The sequence below is a fragment of the Aquila chrysaetos genome, chromosome 5 (assembly GCF_900496995.4).
Source record: "Aquila chrysaetos chrysaetos chromosome 5, bAquChr1.4, whole genome shotgun sequence".
In the NCBI taxonomy this organism is placed as follows: Eukaryota; Metazoa; Chordata; class Aves; order Accipitriformes; family Accipitridae; genus Aquila; species Aquila chrysaetos.
The window spans coordinates 3,967,608-3,987,155 of record NC_044008.1 but is presented as its reverse complement, the minus strand read 5'-3'; the positions used below and the strand labels follow the sequence as shown (position 1 = coordinate 3,987,155).

The 19,548-nt window shown below is 39.8% G+C and overlaps 1 protein-coding gene across 6 annotated transcripts in view; it reads left to right on the top strand.

Moving 5' to 3' along the window:
• MKLN1 (muskelin 1) overlaps positions 1-19,548 on the top strand; it is a 97,204-nt gene that overhangs the window by 26,940 nt on the left and 50,716 nt on the right. For 5 of the 6 annotated variants that reach the window (XM_030015514.2, XM_041123759.1, XM_030015516.2 and 2 more), the window contains 4 exons: positions 2,989-3,098; positions 7,065-7,257; positions 14,847-14,924; positions 16,162-16,227. In XM_030015514.2, coding sequence (XP_029871374.1) covers positions 2,989-3,098; positions 7,065-7,257; positions 14,847-14,924; positions 16,162-16,227 — 447 coding nt within the window. Of the gene's footprint in view, positions 1-2,988; positions 3,099-7,061; positions 7,258-14,846; positions 14,925-16,161; positions 16,228-19,548 lie in introns of all 6 variants that reach the window. The other variant, XM_030015517.2, reaches the window with a different exon arrangement.

Here is a 19,548-nt window from a genome sequence, read left to right as displayed (position 1 = left end):
TGTGGGGAAAAAAGCAACATAGCAAAGAGTGGATAGCGCAAAGTGTAGAGACAACAACTGTATTGCAGGACATGGTATTCACTGATTTTTAGAAGGGGACATTTCTCAGCTCTTGCAGAGGCTTTAGTAGGTTTGTCTCTGCCTAAGCTGCGGTGTGAAATCTGAAGTGGGTGAAGGGGAGGACAAATAAAAACCAGCCCTGGGGAGATGTGAGAAAAGAATGAGTTGCACCCAGGATCCTAGACTGCTGTTGCCTCCAAACTTTGTGCAAAAATAAAAATGGGATTTGTATGTCACACTGACAAGTAATGCTTATTGCTGTTTGTATGACTGTTGCTACTTCCTTGCTGCACTTAGTGTCTCCTTCTTCCAGGTCTAGGTTAGATTGTGGCTGCTTTAAAAGGAGATTTGTCTAAAGAGCTATGCACACCTATGGAGGCCTCAAAAAGGAGAGGGCAGAGGAAAGGATGAGAGGTGTCTCCTTCGTGTAGCCTGGGAGCCAGGGAAGAGGTTAAAAAATGGAGAGATGATCCAGCGGGACGCTTGATCTTTCCTAGCTGGAATAGAAATGACATTACAGTTTCAACCCTTCTGCTTTCTTTCTTTTCCTACTCCTGTGGAGTAGTTTAAAAAGATCAGCTTCATTTTTCTCTGTCTGTGCAGCACTGGGGAAGCATTTACTTTGCATTCCCTATACAACTTAAAGTCTGTGCTTTCCTTGAAGTAGATGATTGCACCATGAAAATCTTGATCTTAAAAATCAACATTGCTGGTGTTTTGTTTCCTTCTTATAAACAAGACTGTTGAAGGCTCTGAGTTAACTGGGGGGACGGGAAGTGTTAGCAAGTTGATGGCTTTGCATTTTTTTTGTGTTGATAGCTACCCAGGATTCTTATGCACATCCCCATAATGTCTTCTGTGCTGTAGTTGGCTACCAAGAGGGTGAATTGTTAAATTTTTCTGGGAGAAGTTCATATAAGTTCTGAGAGGAACTGTTGAAAAGAAGTAGAAGTGGATACATCTGTGTTTTTTCTGGAATGAGGTGAGAAGGTGGTAATACATGCGTTTTGTTTTTCACCCAGTAAACTCAATGTTATGAAATTGGCCTCAGGTTCACCATCAGAAAATTTATGGTCTTGGTCCATTTGAGGTGGTCTGTGGTTTGATTCAGTGTTTCAGTGCAATAAGCTGATAGATAGACTTTGATTCGTTATAGCTGAGCAAATGCCAAATTTAACTTCAGTTTGGTCTGGATCTATGTGTTCAGGTCTGAAGACAGATCAATGGTGTTAGCCTTACAGGTGGTATTTTGTTAGTCTGCTGCCTTAATAGGTGGGATATCTGGGATTAAATTTATCTGTGTACTTGGATGTAAAAGTAGTAATATTTTAGGGTATTAAGGTACCATATTGGCAGCACTCATCTTGTGCAGAGGACAAAACTAAGCAAGAAAGAAGTTTCTTGGGCAGAGCGTATGCAATGTGTGCAATGTGGATGGAAGACAGGCAGCTCTTAGTTTTTCTGAGCAGTTCACTGTCCTGTGTTCACAAACATGTCACTACTGGAAACTGCTCTGAAAGCATCTCACTTTGTATGCTAAATAGCCAAGTAGAAAGACACTGAACAGGATGATTTGAGAGCTGTAATGTACAAAGTGCCTACTTATGGATATTAAAATCAGTTAAGAATTGCATATTCAAAGTCTCTTTGGATCTTTTCTAAAAATCTCTTCTCTTGATGACTGTTCCCAGAAGTTGTCATAAGTCTTTAGCAATAGTTTTGTAGAAACACCCTTAAAATTTAGAAAATCATGTGTTTGAACATATGCTTTGTGCCCAAACACATCACAGAAAATAATAGATCTAGCTTGTTTGAAATATAAATACTTAAGAACCTTTAAGAGCGCAGGAATAACTTTAAGACAAATTTTGGGTTTTATTCCCTCAAGGAGTATGTCAGAAAACTTTTAGTTCAACAAGTTAATCTCAGTGGTATTTCATAGTGGTTTGAAAGACAACAAGCAATTTCTCTGTGGCAAAAATAGTTTCTGTGGAAGGGAGGAAGTAGTGGACTCCATGCTGTTGCTGGTAACTACTCATTCATCTCTAATACTATCTTTTCCTGTTTATCAGTTATGGTCAAATAAAAAGGAAACAAAAGTATTTGAAATGAAACCACTTGATTTCACTGCAGTTCTAAGGAGTCAGAGTTCACACAAAAGTTTTCTGGGAGTTAGAATTGCTTCAAAAAGCAGAACCAAGTCTTAACCTGCAGATTAATCAGTAGATCAGTGCAAGACCTTAGATGTTAACACAGAGTGGTAGAGAAGCCTTAGGTGAGAGGCTGCAGTGTGTTTCACAGGTCATTTAATATTTTAAGTGTGTTTGTACCAATATGCAGATAAAACAGTATTATCCAAAAAGCTGCACAGATTTAAGCTTTAAAAAAAAAAAAAATTAGATACAGTTTTTAAAATGGAAACTGACAGTTTTCCCTCCCTCCCTCCTCCACAACTTGCAGACGTTACTAATTTTGTAAAATTTAAAATACCCAAGCTTCTTGTCTTCACCATTAGGGAAAATAATTGTTGCTGACAAATGTGGAAATAAATGTACTGTGAGGAGCAAATACTGTCGCTGGTATGCTCGTGATTCCCATCCATGTCAAAGCTTGTTGCCTCTTTGAGCTGCTCTAAATGATAGTATTTTTGCTCTTTTGCTTAAAGCAAGCTTCTGCTTTGTAATGATCTGCTGTGTTAAAGTTGCTTGGCACAGGTTACTTTAAATGACAACTTTAACATGACTTATTTGGTAATTTTTCTAAGCTTACTTAAATGAACTAGAACTTATGTCAAATCAGAAATACTGAATTTTCTGTAACCTTTTAAATGTATTCTGTTGAAATAGTACTATGTATAGCCTGATGAGACTAATGCAGTGGTTGTTAGATGTTTATGCATCCTTTTTCTCCTTTTCCTTTCTTCTCCAGTTCCACTCTTATCCTGGGGACCTAGCTTCAATTTTAGTATCTGGTATGTTGAACTTAATGGCATTGATGATCCAGATGTGGTCCAACCGTGCCTCAACTGGTACAGCAAGGTAGGCCTGCATTTTAGATGTCTGTTTGAAGATTTGTAGTCTCAAAAATCTTGTGAAACTTCTCTTACTGGAATTACGTGACCTTTTCATTCCTTGAATATCAGCTATTAAAACAACAAACACGCATAGTTAAAACGCAAACCACATGGCTGACTTTGACTCTTAAGTGAATCTTTTTGAATTGTATCTGCTTATTCTCTTTAACAAAAAACAACAAAACACCCCCAAAAAACCCCAAACCACCACCACTAAAAAAAAAAAACAAACCAAAAAAAACCTACCCCAAAAACCCTACAAGAAAAAGCCTGCTAGGTACACATCACAAGAAAAATATAAAAGAAAGGAACACTGAGTCAAACGGGACAGTATTAGTAAAATAGTATTTGTACTGGAAGGGAAATGAACTTAACAAAAACAGATTTCATTTCTCCCTCTACTTGCCTTTAGATTAGTCACTCTTTTACCATACCAGTCTTTCTGTAGAGCTATATGTGAGCCTAGAGCCTTTCGGGTTATATATGCAGCTTTTGTTACAGGGTATAAAAATGAGCTTGTTTTAAAGAGAATCCATGTTGGTGTCTTTCCTGTTGCTGCTCCTTGCACTTCTGATGTTTCCCTCTTACTGTCTTTTTGCTGAGTACTCTGGAACAGAGGGGAGCTGATGCCACTGGACTGTGAGATATGCCGTTTGTCACTCTGATAGACAGAAAGTTCAAAGGGTTCTAAACATTATTTGTATAAACTGTATTTAATTGAGTACAACGGATGCCTCTTCTGTGGGAGGGAAGTGCACATTGACAACCAGAATTCATTTTGTTGCTGCTTTTTATGCATAGATCTTCTGGAACAATTAATGAAATTCATATTGTGTTGCAGAGAAGACATCTTTCCCAGCTGAATAAGACTGAGTACTGGAACAGCATATCTCTGCTTCCAGAAGGAAAAACTTAAAGGGAGATAAAGATTGTGTGTGGTAGTACTAAGACTCCCTCGCCAGTTTATGGTGCTGCCAGTGTGGTAAAGAAACCTTGTGGCCATGCTATCTGGCTCATACGTGTTTATACCAACACCACAACCTTCTTCATGGAGGATTTAAAAACAGTACTAACAGTCACAGTGGAAATTGTCTGTAGCTGCTTTATGATTAAAGTGATATTGGGTTGTCTGCTGATTACTGATGTCCAGTTCTGAAAAGACCGGTTGACAGAGGCTGCTGATGGTTTTCTGTTTTCTTTCTGCTGCCTCTGCACATGGTGGTCTCGCTGGCTTTTTTGACTGGTTGCTGCAACTAGGAAGCTCTGATTTTTATATTTTTTGGTCAGGAGCCATTTGATGATGATGTCAGCATCTGTTTTGTTCCATCTTATTCCACGGAATCAACACTTCTCATGTTCAGCATGTATGTAGTGACAGCTGCTTCAAGGGGTGCCAGCATTGTTCTTCTAAAGCTTAGAGCCCTAAAGCAGCAAGGCAGAGACTTAGTCATGATTGTTTGGGCTCTACTAGGATCAGTTGCCAAGTTTTTGGTGATGAGTGCATGTCTCATTGATGTTCTTTCTCGCAGTCCTGAGAGGCCGCTGTTGCCGGATCCACATAGGAGGATATGTGTTGACCCATATTTGGGGAAAGGCAGAAGGGTTGACCTGTTTCTTCCAGTTCTTTGAGATGGTGTGAATATTTTCATGCATGTTCTTGGAAGTCTCAAAGGCTTTGAAATCTAATAATTCTTTACTGCCTGAGACATCAGATGAGAAGAAGGTTCTACATGAAGTTGCCCATCCTTTTTGTTGTGTGTGCTTCAACCAACAAAACCTCTTTCCTGAAGGGAGTGGAGTTGGGGGTAACAGATAAGGACTCAAAGCAGCAAGCGCGCTCCTCAGTGCCCTCCCTACTGCTTTCTCTTTGCTGACCAGCTCAGCCTACTGCCTCCTGAAAGCCTTAACCACTTTGCTTTTACTGAAGAGTGGGCATACTTTAGCAACTAAGAAGTGGCAGTTTATCGATGGCTATCACTTTTGGTTTTGATAATGAACACTTAAATATTTTTAATTCTGCTAGTGTATTTGACAGTGTTAATATCTTAGACTCATGCTCTTGTTACGTTTTTAACCATAGGAATTATTTACAGCTTCAGATCAAAGCTATTATTTGGGTTGTCATCTCTTTAAACCTGTATGACAGCTTTTAAAAAGGAGCCTTTTATATACTTTTATACACCTTTTTGCATAAAAAAAAGTTTTAACATTTAACTTCTGAAGTACTACTATGGTGTCACTTGAATACAAACTTTTATATTGCATCGAGTGGCCAACCTGCATTCAACAGTAATTTCATGTTTTATAAGCTAAGCCTATCAGTCATGAGAGGCTCAATGGAAATACACCAAGTCTGAATTTTGTCTAATGTCTAAACTAGAGGAGCTGAAAGTGCAGAAGCTGGTTATTACTGGTGTGCAGCTATCCTCTTGCTTGCTATCCCTTTGAGCAACAAAGAATCTAATGTGGTTTTGGCCTTGACTGATGTAAGTGAATATTTGCTTCAAGACAATGTTTTGGGTATCTCTTAGAAAAAAAAAAGAAGGTTTTTTTTCTGGTTGTGCTGTAAAACTCTTTCAGCTTTAGTATTCCTTTACTACAGTCTTGCATTTTTATCAGTACTTGTCCTTGGCCTTTTTCATGTGGGCTGGGAACTGATTTTCTAAAAATGCATAGTTCTGGCTATTTGCAGCTGTGAAATACTGATGGATTAAGAACTAAAAATATAGCACATGGCCGTGTTTCTTTTTAGCTGCTTCAGTTTATGAGATTCTTGCTATAGAGCCATTATTTTGAGAGCACTAATTTTTGTTGAATGTCAGTGTTAGTTCTAGGTTTTCAGAAAGATTCTATTCATTTAAATACTATGAACTTCACTTTTAGCAGTGGTGTCCATTTAGTAGTAAAATCTTTTGTCTGTAATTTGATCAGTCTTATAGATGCTTAAAGGTACACTTGCTTTTTACCAGAGTAGATGTGTGTTGAAGACGGAAATAGAGATTATTTTTTTCTTTAATGCCTTAAAATTTAGGTTTGAAGAGTCTATTTAAAATGAGTGGTTCTGCTACTTAACAACTTAAAAATCTGTGTTACTTATGCATATTGTTAGCAGCTTTGAAAATGCAGTGGATGATTTGATAGGTTAACAGCACAAGCTGTAGCTCTTATGAGTTTACTGTTCCCTCATATTTCTGTGCCTGGATGTTTGACCCAGCGTGGGTTTCTCTAGCCGTTCTCACGCCTTCCCACAGCTGAGTGGGAAATGGGCAGCTTTGGTTCATCTGCAGTATGAAAGCAGGGGTTCTGCTTCAAGATGCATAGGAAAATTTTGAAAGTAAAACTTTGGCGTGCATGTAAATCCTTGCTGCCATTGATCCGAAACCCTTGCGAACCCGCAGGATTTGGGGTCAGCCCTGACTTCTGCCTTTCCATTGCTGAAGCAGTGGTCATTGCAAGTATTCCTATTCTTGTGTTGTTTTTTTTTTTTTTCTTCTGCTTCTAGAAAAGCTGTGACCTACTTACTCTTCTAAATTATTTTGTTATGTAAGAGTCATACAATCAAATTATGTAACGCTGATAGCGAAGGCTTTTTCCTGCTCTGTACTTCGTGTAGGCCTCGAACAGCAGGGCCAAGCAGATGGGGGGGAAATAATGGTCACTCCAGAGATCTGGGACACTGTGCACTCTCTTCTTCTATGCTTATTAAATTGGATGATACCAAGTTGTATAATTTCTATACTGTTGGAAAGTAGATGCCTGCACAGCTTGTAATGTCTTTCATATAGCGTTCCTCTGTAAGCTCGTGAGCAATTTATGTGCAGTGTGTATAAGAGATCCTGCTTCTGTCTCCAGGAAGGTTCACAGGTACTCCCCAGCAGTGCTGGTAAAAGAAAAATCTACATGTCTCATAGGTTTTCTTGTGTTCCAGTAGTACCGTGAACAGGAAGCCATTCGCCTTTGCCTAAAGCATTTTCGTCAGCACAACTACACTGAAGCTTTTGAGTCGCTGCAGAAGAAAACCAAGATTGCTCTGGAGCACCCTATGTTGACAGACCTGCATGACAAACTGGTGTTGAAGGGAGACTTCGATGCTTGTGAAGAACTGATAGAAAAAGCTGTCAATGGTAAGAGAATCAGAGGGATCTGCCATGTTAATTAAAAAAAAGTATTGAAATGTTACTGCTTTTAATGTTATTGTACTTAGTGGTGGAATTGGCTAGTCCATGTACTATTTCATAACTAGTGTGGTGTACTGTTGGCTTTTGGACTTGTGAGTGTGTGTATGATGAAGTCTAAAAGTTCAGTCATGAAATCTCTTGTCACTGATGCTTTTGGAGTCTCTTTCCCCTGGAGATGGCAATGTGGTGCACTTGAGTGGGTAAAGAAAAGTTCTTCATGTAAGTGGCTGGCAAGCTGAAGGTGGGCTTAACTATCAGAAAAGTCACTGGAGTGGTGAGCAGGGAAGTATAAAACCTGGGTTCTCAGTAGTGATCTGCATCATGGTTTCTGGTTAGAGCTTACCGCCTAGTAGGTGTTTCAGCAGTTTTCAGCTGTATTTGAATGAGAATGCTGTCTTTGCTTGTGGGGAAAATAGACCTTGGAGAATGATGTAGAAGTCACAGTGACTGGAGGCAGAGCCTGTTTTCCCTTGCAGAGCCAGGCATTGGCAGCTGGTTTCATTGTAACTACTATTAATCCTCTACTTGAGAGCTTCTAAGTTGAAAGCTTCCAACTCCTAAAATAGGGGAGATGCACTTTCTTTTGTTAGAATGGGATACAAAAAGAGTTGGACTATTGCACTGAAGTGTCTCCCAAGACCTGTGCAGTGATTTTGGGTCACAGTCTGATAAACAGAGGTGGTCTTGGCTGTGAGTGTAGTGCTTCGCTCTTTATGGGAAACTTGTATTGGCGTAAGAAGAGAACCTTGTGTCTGGTGCCAGTAGTTAGGGGCTTAGTGGACCCATTTCATGGATGTGTGGCGCCAGAGATGTTTTTTTCTAATTCTGTGCTAATCAGTCATTTTGTGATACTTTTTGGGTAGATGCCAGTGTACCTGCTTGACTCCTTCAGTGCGATTTGTACCACTAGAGTTGGAACTGGTTCTCATGATATGTTAGAAATGATAGCTTTCAAATCAAGGTTTGTCTTCCATGAAAACTCACCATCTTTTTGTGAATAAGCTGTTCAACTAAGCAGAGCATTAGCGAGCTTATTGCAACAGATCATGAAAAACTGCAGTAAATGGCTTTCTATGGGTTTTGGCTCAAGGTTTCTCGACTATATAGATAGAACAGCTGAGCTCTGCCCTGCGTTGAGCTTCCTGAGCAGCTACAAGCATTGAGATGGAATTGCCAGCGTTCATCCTCGCCCTCCTGAGTGTTGCCTGCCGTCCTGAGACAATGTAGTGTTGGCTGGGATGGGAGCGTGAACAGCTTCCTGCAATGCAGGGGCATTTTGCAACTGGCAGCTTCCTCCTGAATCTTAAGGGCGAGGGAGAGTTGCAGGATGAAAAAGCAGCAGGGAGCTGTGGCTGGCTGTTGCTGTCTTTGCAGTGTTTCTGAAAGACATGAGTGTCTGGGGGGAGCTGATGAGCCCACCAACGTGAGGCAGGATCTGCTGAGAGCCAGAGGAGTACTATGTGCTGATGGTCATGATTTTATCAATGCATTGGTCTCCTGCCTTGGCTGTGGCTTAATCTTGTCAGTGCCTAGAGGCCGTCCTCTTTCCACTTCATTGCAGGCTGTAGTAGAAGCTATTTCTTGAATGGAATTTTTCTAGAAGTCTAGAATGTGCTGAAAAAGTTCCCTCAGAAATGGACTTTTTTTTTTTTTCCTTGGGCACTAATGAAGTGTTTGTGGCCTCATTTTTTTGAGCTGTTATATATTAATTTCTTCTACTACTTAATACTGAACATATTGCATTTATTCTATCCAGCAGTTTTTACCTAGGACTTGAGCTGAGGTGGTGTTTCTGTTTCCCCTTGTATGTTGAGAGTGGGGTGATGTCTGCAGTGCTCAGCTTTTCCAGGTGTGGAAGTACTGGCAAAGGACTTGCCTGGTAGAAAACTGTAGGTCTTGTATTGTACCGTCTGACAAACAGACACTTGCTTCTTGTTAGATTTGATGTGAAAAATCCTGCTTCCCTGGTTCTTGTAATCATGTCCCTTTTTGGAGGCAGAGGAATGTGGTGTCACTTAAGCAAACTAGAGAAATGTGCTGTGGCTTGTTTTATCAGTCCTTTTCTGTTCCAGCAAGTACAGAAGCAAGTATTTCTAGTAACAGGTAGTGGATAACTTAGCAGAAGAGTCTTCAAGTAGCATCATTAAGTTTTGTAACTGCTTCTGAGGGACAGAATAATATGCATGAGGATGTTTATATTGCATCCTTTTAATCTGGCACCTGGCTAGCTGAAGTTAAATGTCAGTGTATGCATCTCCCATTGCTCTGTTGCTCATCCTTAATGATTTTGCTTGTCTTTGAATATATTAACCTTCCTTCCCCCATCCTTCTGTAATTCTTTATGCTGTCTTCAGCTTTTGTACCCATTTAAAGCTCTGTTGCCTCCCAGCACCCTTCGGAGAGAAGTGCTATCTGTCCCGAGACACTGAGGCTGTATCTCATATTTGCTTTAAGCTGACACAACTGCGGGTTTTTACTAACTGGGTCAATCCTGCCCTTACTCAGGACAGTGTGTCCCCTGGCCCCTCGTTTGCTGGCACTGGTGCTTGTGCTGCCACATGGCAAACCAGGTCAGGGAGCTGATCGGGCTACGACGGGAGAGAGGATAGGACAAACCTCTTCTGATAGCCTCAAAAAAACTGAAACTGCAGCTGGAATAGTTTGTCCGGAGTTGTACAAGATGACAGTCAAGTCAGGGTGTTGGATGTAGCTGGTATTTAACAGCTGGGTCCTTCTTCTTGGTAGGATGGGAATACGTGTTTTCAGCCTTCAACATGTTGTCCTGTAGTATTGCTACCGTCTGCTCCTTGTGGTCCTCCGCAGTTACCTGTCTTTACTCAGTTCTGTATCTCTCTCAAAATCCTCTGTTTGAAAGAGGCTCGTTAGCACCCAACATTTTACCATTTTATTTTCTTAGCAGCTTTGTTGTGAAGTCTCTATAGCTTGCTGCTTAGTCTCTAAGGTGTGGGTGTTCTTATGACTGAACTCCTCTCTGATGTGTTGTTTTTCCAAATAAAAGCAGATTAACTTTAGTCCTGCGTATGGTCCATGTACTGTACTTGAAGTGTAGAGTTAATTGAGATATACAGATCCTTAAATTATCCCTGAAATTGTTCAAAGAGCAAACTGTTCTGTAACAGACTGGACATGAATATGTGAACTTCTGACCTCTTGCTGATCTGAGAGTTCATTGCCTTAAAGGAACAAACAAGTGCAATGAGGTTGACAGAGATACTGCATACTCGGTTCAGCCTAAAATGTCTTCTGTAGAGGCTAATATTTGCAGTGGTAGGTATTTAAAAAGTGAAATGCAATGCATCTCTCGCAGGTTATTTCCATAGGCTTAGTCATGTAGAAAAAGAGTAGGTGGTCAAGAATTAGTGCTAGCAGAGCTAACTCTTGTTCTTTTGCATTGCTAATGATGAACGCTGTCTTCCACCTCACATCACCAGATGATTTCTTTTGAGAGCTCAGTGGCAGGCAGCCACACTTTTCCCGCAGATTCTTTTGACTTGTGCATTACACTTAGAAAATGGGCAAATGGAAACTCTGGCAGCTGCCTGACTTCCTCTCAAAAATAAAAGGTTCCCTAAATCTCAGCTGGTTCACAGACTTGGTTCAAATGCTTCACATTTGGATTCATTCCTATAGCTTTCAGATGGCCTATATTATTGAAGAAAAAAATCTGCTTAATATTCCTACAGAGAGTATGTGGAGTGCAAATTATTTAGTTGAACTGTTTGCAGCTACTGTAGACATAGAAAGCTCCTTGAAATGGATTGAAGATCTGATAGTTTCATATTAGTGTTCTGGGGACCGAGGTGTTCCTTCTGGGCAGTTCTTGTGTCAGTATGTGATACGTTTTTATCTGTTGACAAGTCAGCCCCGGATGACAAACAAGAAGTTGTGATGCACAGCCTGCAGGCTCAAATGTCTCCCAAAACTTGGGATGCACAGGAGCAGTTGTAGTCTCCTGGAAGCTCTAGACAGACATGTATACCTTAATTTTACCATCAAATATGTTTGGATTCGGTTCTGAGAAAGTATGGATGCTGGCTTGCTGCTCTGTAGGACTGGGATATATGGAGGGGAGAGGCTTGATAGGGATCCAAAGCCTATGGTAAGTAGGTGGTAGGGTTTGTGTAGAAGCAGCGTATATTCTAGGGATTTGAAGGCATACCTTGTTTCGTATTTGTTAAGAAGAAAGTACAAGAGAATGTTACAGCTTTGAGGCTGGAAAAAATTGTGTGTTTCCTTGTTGCTCCCATGTCTTGAGGAAACTGTGGAGTAATGGCTGGATTTTTATCTGGTGTCATCTTTGTTTTCTGCTTCAGCTTTTCTTTAGAAGGATTTTTGTGACTATAAAACCCTCAGTCTGTTTAGGTCTTTTGGGTATTTTTCTTTGGTTCAATAAAAATCTTAAAAAAACAAACCCCAACACCCAGAAATTATGGGCTAAATGCCACTCTGAAGTTTTTTCAGCCATTGGCAGTGAAGTGAATAGATTTTTCGTAATCCTATCTAAAGATGCATGTTGTCTAAGAAGAAACTTAATACAACTTTTACTTGTTCCTGATTGGCTTCAGCAAGTTAAATGTTTTTGTCCGCAATGTTTGTCCTAGTCCTTTCTAGGTAACCTGTAATTGGCTGACAAAATAAAGGCTTCGGTTATCAGGGAGGTTGAATTGACTAAGCTTTAACCACTGTGAACTTCATGTTGTTACATCCAAAATGCGTCACAACTTGCTGCGAAGGGCTTGAAAATAGTACAAAATAAAAGTACTGGTTTTGGCTGTGATTTTAGAGAGTAAACATGGACATCGAAATGAGAGGCCTCGAGTGAAGGAAAAGACTTGCTTTAAAAACTTGCACATAACACTTTTTTTTTTTTTTTTTTTAATACAGGATCCTTGAAATTTAGTTTAAACTACTGATTCATTTGAAACAGCTGACAAACCTGAGCAGGCCTAGATCTGATCTTCAGTGCCTTGCAGAAGCTTTGGAGACCTTTTGGTCAGCAGTGCTATCCTGGCATGAAAAATAAGGAGTGTGCTAGAATAGGTCTGGCATTGGATACAGAATCCACCTAGAAATCCTCCTTTTTTCCCCTGGTGGTGTCAGACAGGTGGTGATTCAGCTTCCAAAACAAGCTGCTGCTGGTTTGCAGTGCAAGTAGAATGAATGTGGAACTGCTTCCAGCAGAAAGAAACATTTCTGGGAAGCAAGTTGGAGTATTTCCAAACCAATGTCCCATGGAAGACAAGAAGCATTATTAAAAGAGGCTGAAGGCACAGTAGGGGAGAAGTGTCATATCTTGACAAGTGCAGCCTGTGGGTGTTGAGCATGGGAGAGAGGTTAAATCACCCTTTCAGATCGTATGTGGTGTAATTCATCCTGTTGAGCTATTTATGTCCAATTATCTATTGGCTGCCATAGGGATAAATACAATTTTGCGTTCTGTCTTGAAGACCGAACGCTCTAATGATAACCAAAAGGCTGGATTTCTGTCTAGGTTTGTGGCTAGAAAAATCTGCCTGAGTCAGTATGGGATTTCTTACAGCGCATGCATTTGTTCTGTTGGAAGTTGGCTTTTTTGAATCAGAATTCATGAAATCTCACGCTTAAAGCCTCTCATGTCTTGTCCCAACATCATAAATGCTGAAGAAGTGGGAGTTAAGAACCCTACTCATATGACCAAAATAAACCACTTTTCTACATTCGTTGAGCAAACTTTTGGCTTTCCTCAATTACCTAATGCTAGGAGAGAGCTGATGTTTTTGGCTTGAAGACAGGTGAAAGTAAAATCTGCCCTGCTTTCACAGAGTATTTAATTTGAAAAAATTGCAGAGTTGAATTTATGGAAGTTGAAAGCAGTTTTATATTTTAAGACCAAATTCAACACCTTTCAGGAGCTCTTGAGTGTCCTTATTTTCCTATTAGATGGTCTCTAAATAGAGTATTCATCTTCTCCCAGGAAGTACTTGCTGGCTTCAGTTTTTAATTAAAACCTGGATTTCAGTCACAACAAACTACAGGATGCCAGGAAACACTTTAAAGTATTATCTGAACATTGTGTCATGCTTAACAAAGATTTTTACCTTTTTGTAAATAAATAGGGATGTGTGCAGTAAGGCTTATTCTTTTTTGTTTGTATGCCTACCAAGGGATTTTCTATAAATAAATGAAGGCATTCCTAATCTGTTAAATTCTCACCTCAAAGCCGCAATTACTGGGATCGGAAGAACTAAAAAGTATTAGATGCAACTTAGTAATTTCATTTTTCCTTTCTCTGCTGGGGAATGTAAAACTGATTCTTGAGCAATTTTGCTGAGTACCGTTCTACCAAAGAGCATAGCTGTTGAGTATTACGTGATTTAGGACCCCTGAATGCATCCTACATCTGAGCGGTGTATGTGCAATGTACTGTTTCAATACAAAACTGTGTAAATCTATCATTTGAGTCCTCAATCTGCCTGTGGTAGTTATCACTGTACTAGTGATGTAAACTGGGTGTCTGAACTCCCATTTTTTATTTCAGGTAATGCATAAATGTGGAAGAAATGCTTGTCATGAAGAGCTTGTATCTTGAGGTGGTGGGGTAATGGGTGGCCAATGGGTGGTGGGGGTAAGAGGCTGGCCATTAGTGGTCTAATAGTTTGTTGTGCCTGCAGAAGGTAAGGTAGATTTTTTTTTTTAGAGGAGACATTTGAAGAACAATAGCAACAGGTTCCCCAAATGCTTGCCAAGCCCTTCCCAGACTGAAGAGTGGTCCCAGAGACCGTGCATGTTCTGAATCTCCTTTTCAAAAAATTAACATTTATGTGATAGACTGATACCGTGTAACCAGAATTAGGAACTGACCTCTGGATGCTGAAGAGATGAAATGTGGTACATGTACAGAGGGAGGGGGGTAGGCATAAGGGGAGCTTGAATAGGGTGCTGGAGTTAATGCTTCTTAGAGAAATGATGCAGTTGGCACATCTGGCCAGTGACCTAACGCGTCTTCTGTTTCTCTTCTTTCTTAACTCTCTGAAGAGAATGTAAACTATTAGTTTGTTTTTCATTCAGTGCTTGGTTGTCCCATATCATAGCATTTAAACAATCTGCTTTTCTTCCCTTTTCTTCTTAGATGAAGCTCCAGAGATGCTGCCTGACCTAGTTTTAACTTAAAATGTACTAAAATGGTTGGATTGTACATGTACTCGCAACTTTCGTTTTGCTTGAATAAGGGGGAGGGATTCTATTCTTAATTAAATACACCACACTGGAGATTTATAGACAATTGGTGTGACCTGGCAGGCAAACTGGGTAATTCTTGATTGATCAAGTAATGAGTATTCTTTTTATTTTAGTGTGTACTCATTCAGTTCATTAACAAGTTTAACAAACTAACTGACATATATAGAGAATTTACTGAAAATAAAGGCTTTGGAGTAGCATACTGGATTGTGTTAGGCTGAAGTTACCTGCATTAAAAGTGATTTTGCTGTAATGGAAGTATAAACATTTCATCCTGCAAAATTTTTGTTTTGCAGATGGCTTATTCAATCAGTATATCAGTCAACAAGAATACAAACCTCGCTGGGGGCAGATCATCCCCAAAAGCACCAAAGGTAAGGACATTTCTTAAGATATAACTCATGTACTGCCAGCTCTGTCTTGTTCCTTTGAGGATATTGAGCAAGAAAATGATGCAAGAAAGCTTCCTCTAGGACAGTTGTTCCAGGGAATGGTTTAATCTATGAAAAATTTGCATTTGTCTGCAAAGTCAGTGAAATGCAGCCTGGTTTGTGGTTGAGTGAGGAACACTACAGGAACACTAGCTGAAACTTCAAGGATAGCTAATCAGTTCAGAAACAAATCTCAGAATATAGGTTAAGCATGAGAGCAGTTACCTGTATGGCTGGTTTTAATGCATGGAGTCAACTTAAATGTACACCAAAGAGTGGCAAATGAATACGTTATCTTAACAGGGAGTACTTGAAATTTGAGATGCGTCTTTTGGAGTCTTGGGTCTGTTGCACAGTAAATCTAAACTGCAGGATCTTTTTCCATTGCTTTCTGCCTTGAGAGGAGACTCGTAGCCTTAACTACAGAGTACAAAAATCACTGTCATGCAGCAAATGTAGGATTCAACGTGACAATTGCCAAACGTGTAGCACTGTACCCAAACCTCTTGGGAAGGGTTGTCTACGAATACAAGCAGATTTCTTTTCCAGCACCATAAGGGTTATCTTTCTAATGTTGCTTCCCATAGTTGACACCTGTCCTGAGTGCTTAAGATATCTAAAGTGGTTGGAAAGCTGCTTTACTTGGACAGTTGGCATTCTCTTATGTGAGAATTTGTAATTGGTGCAAAGCTAGCCATGCTGTATCTATACCATTGCCTCTTTGCTTCCATCCCATGGGTACATTGTCGTTTGAGTATCTGTTTTCACTGCTTAGCCTTCAGGCAGCTCTCAGGTGGGGAGAGATGGAAGGGGAGCAAAAGGTTGTCTGTGTCCTCACTGCTGGAGAGCTGCAAAGATAGCTCAGACCTCAGTTGTGTGGACCTGCATGCTTTGGGAACTCTCAAGCTCGAAGCCTCTCAGAGTTGCAGCAGAGTACTGTATTCGCTTTAGCTATCTGTACTAGCAGTCAGCAGATAATTCAATGCAAAACTGTACAGTTTTATAATGCACAGAAGAATACCACCCGGAGAAAGTGTTGTGCTAATGTTTAAAGAATGATGAGTTATTAAGTTGCTCTGCTTCCTTATAGTATTTAGGACATATGTGAGTTTGTATCTTTCTTTGGTTTAAAAAAAAAAATCTTATAATGGAAAACTCTCCCCTCCCTCTCTTTTTAAAGGTGATGGGGAAGACAGCCGACCAGGAATGAGAGGTGGCCATCAGATGGTTATAGATGTTCAGACAGGTGAGCAGTTGTTAAGTTTCTTAACTAACTTAATTATTTAATCAGATGTTTTTCAGATAAATATGCAAATGAATTTTTCTTCAGAGACTGTCTTAACTTTAGGTTTTGAGGAAAAAAATTGCACTTTCTAATAGTTGATTAAATACTCTGCCATGTCTCTGGAACTATACTCCAACTGTCTTTCCCACCCCCTTCTTCCCTGTTAGTTCTTTGTTACGCCTTAATCATTGTCTTGTCTTAACTAAGAAACCAAGAACAATTGTCTTTAATTTTTTGCCCCTCCTACCCTCTTTGAGCAGGAGCTTAAACAAGAGAAGAGAAATTAGTGATGATAATTTCCCTTATTGGCTACATACTATGCTCTTTGGAATAGTGCTCCAGCAGTAGATCTGATGTGTTGAAACATTCCTTGTATTTTGGTTGGAGTGGCTTCTAACTGTGTGCAAGAAACTCCTGTTAAATGTAACTTGTTAGACATTTTTTACAAAAATGTTTTCTATAGCAGTTTAAAGAATGGTTCAGTCTCAGTTTCAAAGAGCCTGCAGAGAAATGAAAGCGGGGGAGGGTATAAGTAACAGTTCCAGTGATTGTTGTTCTCCGTAATTTTCTATCTCTTTGTCTTGCTTTTATTTAATCAGATTTCTGTGGTATGTCATTCCTTACTGAAATAAGGAATGCATCTGCCTGCATCTTTGCTCAGTAAGTGATTTGTATGAGTAAAAGGATTGTTCTTAGGAAAGGAGAAACAAGATCGGGGTGTGAGTAGCATAGAGGACTATAGGGTGGCGTTGAGGCAGTTGGCAAAAAATTACCATGGCCTTATCTGTTGTGGTCATATGGATGGGGACTGAAGCATGTGACAGGATAGTACCTTCAAGAGTAATTTGCTAAGTCATAGTGAACAAGCAGAAATGCAGCAGTAGCTGCGGTCGGGCTTTTACTCAGTGTAGTTGCTGCTCTAGAGGAAGCACTAGGAGTTATTTTGCATGTGAAAGCAAACTTTTTTTTTTTTTGGTCGAAGAGGTTTGAGTTTCATTAGAATAAAAGCTGCTGGAGGATTGCTGGTGTTTGCCTACAAAAGAAGCTGTGAACGCTCCCTAGTGGCCTTGGTGAATAAGTAGACAGTGACTGTTTCACAAGCGTGCCAAAGAAACATGAGGATTGTCAACTTGGAAATGATAGTCCTCTAGACCTCCTGAAAATAATATATTCATGGTAGTGTGAGTCTTCATTTCCACTCCTGTTGGTTTTCTTAAGTCCTAGTAAGCTTATCTCTGCCTTTGACTTAAGTTTTCACTCTGCTTTAACAAGGCAGTAAAAAGCATTGGTTATCTTTTTTACTTGCACAAAACTGGAGAGCACCTACAGAGGTAGAGTCCCAGTGTGGGGAAGACTGGTTCTCCTTCTGTCACGTGAGTTCTTTCTTGCTGCAGCCCTATCCAGAGGTGGCGGGATACCTTCAGAAAGTTTCTCTGGGATATTTGGGAATTTGCTCTTAGTTTTGCTTCTGGGCCTGCTGAGCCTTGTAAAAGTGTAAGTGTTTTTGAGATTGTCAGTTTTGCCATTTAATTTGGCTCATGAACAGGCCAGGGGAAGTTCTTGGTGCTGTTTATTCTTAAAACCAGCTGTTGATGATTGCTTGAGCTTTCCGTTTGAATATATGTAGTGTTTAATGAGACTGTGGGAATTTAGCCAGTTATGTCAGGATGCGTTTTACAGACTGGAGCTGTAAAGCTCCCTGGCTAACCTTGAGCAAATCTAGTGTTAATGGAAAAAGGAGCAGCGGAGTACTCTTTCCTTCAAAGACATCGTCCCGTCCTTACCCACACACTTGTTGAGTTGTTTTTTTTCAGAAGTCTTTGGCAACTGATGAAAAATAAGGTCACTTATGGTGAAGTCCTTTTCAAAAATCAATATTTTCTTCAACTTTAATATTTTAGAAATGAAGTGAAACACCAAAATCGTACATATAAGGAGGTTCTGAAGTTTCATACCACATAGAATAGGTGTTGGAAGCAAATTTTAATCTGTGATGTCCAGACCTGCTGTAGCTATAACTGAACTATAAATGGTTCTGCTTTCTGATTAACCTCAAGGAAATATTAACCAGTTATTACTCACTACAAAAATATAAGTTTATTTTTAATAAGTTTTGTAATAGTACTGAGCCTGCTAGATGCACATGTGTTAGTGTTAGGATAGAGGATACAGGTTGGTAAGCAGTTGAGCTAGACCTCAAGTTACTGATAGTGCACTGAGTCACTGAGACTCTGTTTATGCTTTAAGTTTCAGGTAGAATATAGTTTAACTTGGTCTAAACTGCCTTTTAGCATGTTTTATCTTCCAATTAGGGTAGGCTGAAAGTAACTGAAAGAGCAATTCTGGCATCTCTGCTGGCAACTGTAACTTGTGCTGTAGCTCACTTCCATCTGATGTTCACGTTCTTAATATCTGCTGCAGCTATCTTAGATTAAGTGTAGTGTTCTTAGTGCTTTGAAAAACTCTTAAAGAAGTTTGAAATGAAAGTGTAGGCATTTTGGGATACAGAACTGAGGATGCAGCATGATATCTTCCTATAAAAAAAAATAAAATTGGGAGTTACTGATTCTCACAATGTCTTCCATGCTTTTAATCATATTAACACTCGGACTGGAGTGACTCTGGATGGCAGAATTAGGAACTTGGTTTTGGTATACATGTGCAGAAACATTTACTAAGAGGCATTCCTGGTTATAGTTGGAAACCACTGTTATGTACTTTAAAGCTGTAGACTGTAAACGAAAACAGACGGCTTATGTTATTTCTGCTTTTTCCTGCAAGGTCCATGCCTTTTGTAGTTCTCCATATGGAGAACTGGAGAGTTTTCTGCACTTCTCTACAAGAAAAGGGAAGTATTTGTATAGTAACAACCCAGGGGCGTAGATTAAAACAAAAGTATCCCCAAAACACCAAAAGTGAAAACAAGCCCAAAACGACAGAAGAACATAATGTGTTAAGTGTGCTGAATGTCAGTCATGAAAAACTATACTGCTATTTATGTAGGCCCTGGTGAAATATTCAAGCAGTAAAGCGCAGGCTTGTGTGTAGTACTGTGTTCCCAGATGCATTAAGCCCTGGTGCAGTTTTGGACGAGGATGTGGGCATCTAGCACCGGTACCTTGATTAACATAACTTTGATTATGCCCTCTCAGGGTTTTCTATAATTCAGATATGGCATGCATTTTGAAATACCAATGCTTATTCTGGAAGAAAGTGGGAATGGATAAGTTGATTGCCAAATTCAAGTTTTAAGAAATAATGTTGGTACTTCAGATGAATGTG